We start from the raw sequence: 6,000 nt of genomic DNA, 5'->3' as shown, positions 1-6,000 counted from the left end.
AAGCGTAATGAAAAGGATATCCCATCTCATCCAAAAAACAATTTTAGTAACAGCAGAGAAGTGAAAAGTACTTTATATTTAGGCCACCCTACATGAAGGAGAGCTGTAATGGAGTATTGTATCAGTATCAGAAAACATAATTTGACAGGATGCCTTTAATAACTTTGGGGACTTCTTTATATTAAAGACAATGCTCTAGGTAGGTGCTGGTTCTATTTTTAAAACACTGTCCCAAATACCTAACAACCTCAGAAAAGTAAGTTGTATATTTAATTACCTAAGTAGAGCCTCACTGTGAGAACTGCTGTAAAGTATGTGCACTTCTTTTATTAGATCTTGGTCACCTTTTTAAAAGCTAAAAATTGTTTGCCATATATAGTAATACTACCTGAATGTGTTAATCATCTTGCCTACTTTTCAGAAACTGCCAGCTAAAGCTGTATATGACTTTAAAGCTCAAACTTCTAAGTAAGTACTAGACTTTTGTTCCTTTAAGTATTCATAGTCAAGGAAAAATCTTTCTAGCACTTGAAACAGCTACCTGCTGTTAAAGCCAGTTTCTACAGCCAAATGCCATGAAAGAAAAGGACCCCGCCTGCTATCACAACAGCTTCTGCATTAGCATGCTGCATAAGAAGTTTTGTAATTAAAATGTTATAAATTATTCTATTTTCCATTGTACTTACTTGAACATGTGAGTGGCTGTGCATCTTCACCTTCCTATAGCAAGTCCTCAGGGTTGCCCACTGAATGGTCTTTGTTGTAAATCATATTTAGGTTGCATAAAGTAGCATGCTTAGTGTGCTGTTGTAGATAGATTGCTTTCTTAGCAAAATTCTGCACAGTGCTTCAGAATCTTCCATACATCTTGTCTTACCACAGACTTTCTGCAGGATGTAACATATCTCATACCGAGATAAACTAGGGAAAAAATAAATAAACAAACAAACAAGCAAATCAATAAATAATAAAAATCAGAAAACGCTGGTCTAGGATTGAGGAAGCCAGAGGAGAATATCATACTTCATTATTGTTGCCCTGGTGATCCAGGGTGTTTGAGCATTCTTTAGATGCAGTACAACATTGTCACTAACACTGCATTAGCTGTGTAAACTGACAACTTGGATTATCAGAACAGCAGATTAGGGCCTGAAAAAAGGACAGTACAGCAAATACCACCCAGGCCAGGTACTGAAAATGTTCTTCATGATTTGGATACTTCCCTTTTTCAGAGTCCAACATTCAACATATCACAGGCCTTGATTCTCAGAAATGGTGAGAACATAATCATGCTTCTGATCAGCTTGGTCTCAAAAGAAAAACAGCTGACACAGAAGCACTCTAAATTATGCTGCTGAAAAAAGGTAGTAATTGGCCACAGAAGCATGCAATGCGTTCAGTAGCTTTCCCTACCAATTTGTCAAGAACACCAAGTATGTCTCTGATACCCGTAACAACACCTGCATCTAAACAGGGGATATCGAAGTCATCATGGTTGCCTACAGACACTCTACTGTCCACTCTGATAATAACTACAAATACTTTCTTGGGGGTAAAAATTAGGCGTATATGTCTTACCGATAGTATCCAGTATTCATAAATGTGAATCGTTTTGTTTTATAGGGTATAATCAACTGGTAAGCGTACCACAGCTATGACATCTTTTCTCCAAATGTGTAGTTGCTACATTTTGTTTCAGTTTTGAACTTAGAAACAGCAGGTGGAGGAGGAGCAATGCAGGTAGAGGAGTTCAAATGTAAAGTTATAAACACCCGATTTAAATGAATCTGTTGCAGAGAGCTGTCCTTTAAGAAAGGAGATACTGTCTATATCCTCAGGAAAATTGATCAAAACTGGTATGAAGGTGAGCACCATGGAAGAGTTGGAATATTCCCAATTTCTTATGTTGAGGTTTGTTCCTTTGTTTTAATTCCTTGAATTATTTCGGGTAACAGACTCACAAATGCACATGATTAAAATCTGTTGGTATTTTTCTCCCTAGAAACTTTCTCCTCCAGAAAAAGCACAGCCTGCCAGGCCGCCTCCCCCTGCACAGATTGGAGAGATTGGAGAAGCTATTGCCAAATATAATTTCAGTGCAGACACAAATGTGGAGTTATCACTTAGAAAGGTACAGCTTAGAACTATTTTTATCAAAATAACATTATGATGTCTACTGCTAAACAGAATTAATATATACACAAATACAGTGCTTTGGTACTAAATTTACCATGCACAAAGCAATGTAATGGGAGAAAGCTGCTGACATAAGCTCATTAGCTTGCATTCTTTCCCAGCTGCCTGCAAATAGCTTAAATATTTTGTGTATATTAATATAATTGCTATATGCAAACACCTCTGAACTGGCAACCCAGTTTTCCACTTATCATTTCAATTATCCATTGACCCTTTTAGAAATTGTTACTGTCTTCATTGTCACGGTGAGGCTTCTACTACAGAAGAAATAAAAATGCAGAAAATAGAAAAGAGCAAAATTCAGAAGAAAGTCTCAGTTATGTTTGTGAAAGTATTGGCTCTTGCAAATTTATCATCTTAATTGTCTGCTCCTTCTAACATCTTCCTGCTATGTCTATACACATACATGTTGGTGATGATCCTTTATTATACATGATCAAAACAAGTGTTTAATTGCTGGGGTTTGTCTGACTGAGATTATTCAAGGTATTAGTTATAGGCACTTAGTTATAAGTATTACATATTCTTTACTCACTGGAAAATTTTACCTCATTTATTTTCTTTTTTAAATGAGTTAATGTTCATAGTGTTTTCATTTTCACTTATTACAATTTTACTTGATAATAAAGCACGTGTGTGGATTTAATTATTTAACTTCTATTACCCTTAGGGAAAATGGGGCATTTAAATTAATGCAGTGGACACTCCATCCCTGGAGGTGCTCAAGAGCAGGTTGGATAGGGCTCTGGGCAACCTGCTGTAGTACCAGATCTGGAGGTTGGTGGCCCTGCGTGTGGCAGTGAGGTTGGAATTTGATGATCCTTGGAATCCCTTCCAACCCAAGTCGTTCTGTGATTATTCCATATTACAGTTGGGGTGTTAGCTAGTAGACTGGTCAACAATTTAAACAGGTTGTGCTCCTATGAAAAGTTTTCATTAGTCCTCCAACCAAAAGACAGATTCTGCTGAACAGCAAGTGCAGTCTGTAACGATCCTCCTTTTGCTGGAATGGTAACTGTTTACCTGGTTATTATAAATTATAAAAGGAGAAAGGTGAAGGCAGGAACAGTACTGCAGGGAAAATAATTCTGTGCATTAAAATAATATCAGTGATTAAAAAAAAAAAATTACTACTCATCTGCTGATAACCCATTTTTATAATGCATTCCAGGGAGACAGAGTCGTACTTCTTAAGCGAGTTGATCAAAACTGGTATGAAGGTAAAATACCAGGAACCAACAGACAAGGCATCTTCCCTGTTTCTTATGTAGAAGTTATCAAAAAGAATGCATCAAAAAGTGCTGATGACTACCCTGATCCTCCTATACCCCAAAGCTATTCTAGTGACAGAATACACAATTTAAGTTCAACTAAGGTAAGGATATTTCTTCTTTGATATCAGTCCTAGAGTGGGTTTAGAAAGACTTGTAAATTTTTTGTTAATGTGATAATATATAATTCATGCATTCAGTACACTCTTCTCTTTCTTGAATATATACTGCATTTGTAGAAGTGCATTACTGTCTTGTCACTGAAGTATTTTAATGAAAGCTTTACATTCTGCCAGAATAGTCACTCAGAAAAAAAAAGAAAAATTTACTGTGGAGTCTAGGACAGAATTTGAGCATCAAGAATATGTTTAGCAAATTCTTCATAATGCAATGTGAAGATATATCTGTCATCATAAGAGCCTGCAATCCCATAAGCATGCAAAGGGCATGAGAAGGTAGTTTGCAATGGGACACAGCTTGCCAAGAGCAAAGCTATGCCTTTCAATGTAAAAGAGAACAGCTACTGATTCTGTACTGTAACCTTCCTCCTTTTGCCACTGACACTCTACAAGGAGGCTGTTGGTTGAAGAGCAGTTCTTTATAGTGGTATGACAACAGTGACAGCATTGTATCATTCAGTAGTGAGTAAAATGTCATCACATTTTCAGTGTTTGGATTCAGACCTTCATAGCTGTGATTTTTCACACCAAACATGTCATAGTTCCTGAATTATTTTCCTTCTAGTTCATAACTACCACAAATCATGTTACAAAAAAAGATTCCTGTATTCCAGTTTATCATTCACTTTCAATATTTCACAGTATTCTTTTCAGATATAGAATCAATAAAGCTTCTGTATGCAAAAATTGTGATTAGTATTAATGTATTATCAATCAATGATTTTGAATGCTAAAGATGGAATCTTTTCCAAATCTTTCTCTTTATCATTGTTGATCTCTTCTCCACAGGGCAGTATGTTCTCTGTGAAATTTATAAAGCATCTATCCTGCCATTTATCTGTTTCAGATGGTTTTCCCATTTTCTACTCTCACATACTTGCATACTGGTTCTTATTTAGATGCTTTGGGCTTTGGGATAAGTTCCATGTTTATTTACAGCTTTTGGGACAGTCAGCTATAGGTAACAGTGGTCTCTGACAATAGTGCTTATGGCTAAGCAATAATAGTTGTTTTATAGTATTTGTTCACAAAGAAGTAGCAGCTATTTTCTCTTCCATTCCAACAAAACTTTTGAACTGAAATAGTATCAAGTTCTGTATCCCCAGAGTGAGGTATTTGTGAGCTACAACCTTTTTTATTATAGTAAGCAGAAGGTCATTTAAGAGTATGAGGCAACTTAGATGCTGCATGCTGCAGAACTGTCTATATTTGGAGACACCTCTCCCCTCATTTTCTGCACACATTTCCTGCAGCTGAAGCTCGTTTTTGTCTAACCCCTATAATCTTGTCAGTGATCCCTTCCTGAGCACAAGTGATGCTTTTGAGTATTTACATTCAGATTAAAAATAAAAATAAAAATACATGCATGCTAAAAATTAGCTTGTAATTTCTTATCTTTATAAATTATTTAAATTCTTCTGTGAAAGTTGAAAAGCCTAGACTTTGGGAGCCTTCCCGTTCCTCCTGTATTCATTCACTCTCTCATATTCAAAGTTATATTGAATATTGCCCAGAATTTTTAAATTTTTAAGGAAAAAAATCAGGTAACAGCCATTTAGAATAGAAGATAAATTATTTAGTCAACATACCTTAATTGCATCCTGTGAGAGCTGCAGAGTTATTGGTGGCTGCTCCTTTTCTAAAGCTGCTGTGATCATCTTGAGAGAGAAGGTGCAGAACATCCAGACATGCTACATGCTTCTCCTGTATTCCACCTATGTTTGATACAGGGAGATTATATGGACCAGATTTGCCTCCTCTTTGCAAGCAAGGATGAGATTAACTCAAACCTTTCTTACTACTGTCACATGACAGCAGACGTACATTTTCTCCACTGTCGGTGCTTTTAAATAGTGAAAATATTGCAGACACATTAGATTACAAATCTGTCCTGCCACTAACATTATGTAATAGATTAGTTCTCCAGTGAAGGAGAGGGGCATTAGTCTTAATAACAGTAAACTTTTGTAATCATCTGGTTCTAGTCTAAGTAAAAAAATATAAAAAAATAAAAGCATCACACTATTGACATTCTTAAACAGAGATTTTTTTTTCAACTGTATTCAGAAATGCCCTTGCCACACATGCAACTGTCTTGTTCCTGACTACCAAGGAGGACTTTAGTAGGCCTGAAGATGTTCTCAAGTTTACCACCGGGATTGATGCTACTCTTCCAATTCCTTTGGGGAGTTTTAGCATTAGTAACTCATTCTATGACTCCTGTTGCTAGAGAAATTGTTCTAAACTTTTCTGGTCTAATGGCAATAAAAATAAATAAGGAAAACAAAGCTTGCTTTTGATTTATATTAACTTGGCCTAGAGCATCTTTAGTTCTTTAGCGCATCCTGTATATC

At 36.1% G+C, this 6,000-nt stretch overlaps 1 protein-coding gene and 2 long non-coding RNA genes across 4 annotated transcripts in view; 1 reads left to right on the top strand and 2 right to left on the bottom strand.

The window, feature by feature from the left end:
* LOC109367330 overlaps window positions 1-808 on the bottom strand; it is a 5,443-nt gene extending 4,635 nt beyond the window's left edge. Inside the window, exon 1 of the long non-coding RNA XR_004159636.1 lies at window positions 687-808. This is a non-coding gene — a long non-coding RNA (uncharacterized LOC109367330). The remainder of the gene's footprint in view (window positions 1-686) is intronic.
* Window positions 1-6,000, top strand: part of SORBS2 (sorbin and SH3 domain containing 2) — a 137,346-nt gene that overhangs the window by 116,164 nt on the left and 15,182 nt on the right. Inside the window, 4 exon segments of the mRNA XM_019614819.2 lie at window positions 422-468; window positions 1,797-1,911; window positions 2,003-2,131; window positions 3,368-3,571. Of these exon segments, the coding sequence (XP_019470364.1) occupies window positions 422-468; window positions 1,797-1,911; window positions 2,003-2,131; window positions 3,368-3,571 (495 nt within the window).
* LOC116216573 overlaps window positions 835-6,000 on the bottom strand; it is a 43,493-nt gene continuing 38,327 nt past the window's right edge. For both annotated transcript variants that reach the window (XR_004159637.1, XR_004159638.1), the window contains exons 2-3: window positions 5,236-5,361; window positions 835-921 (exon numbers count right to left, since the gene is read on the bottom strand). This is a non-coding gene — a long non-coding RNA (uncharacterized LOC116216573). The remainder of the gene's footprint in view (window positions 922-5,235; window positions 5,362-6,000) is intronic.

This window comes from Meleagris gallopavo, chromosome 4 (assembly GCF_000146605.3).
Source record: "Meleagris gallopavo isolate NT-WF06-2002-E0010 breed Aviagen turkey brand Nicholas breeding stock chromosome 4, Turkey_5.1, whole genome shotgun sequence".
NCBI classification, from domain to species: domain Eukaryota; kingdom Metazoa; phylum Chordata; class Aves; order Galliformes; family Phasianidae; genus Meleagris; species Meleagris gallopavo.
The sequence above is the reverse complement of the archived record's forward strand: the minus strand, read 5'-3'. Positions and strand labels throughout refer to the sequence as shown.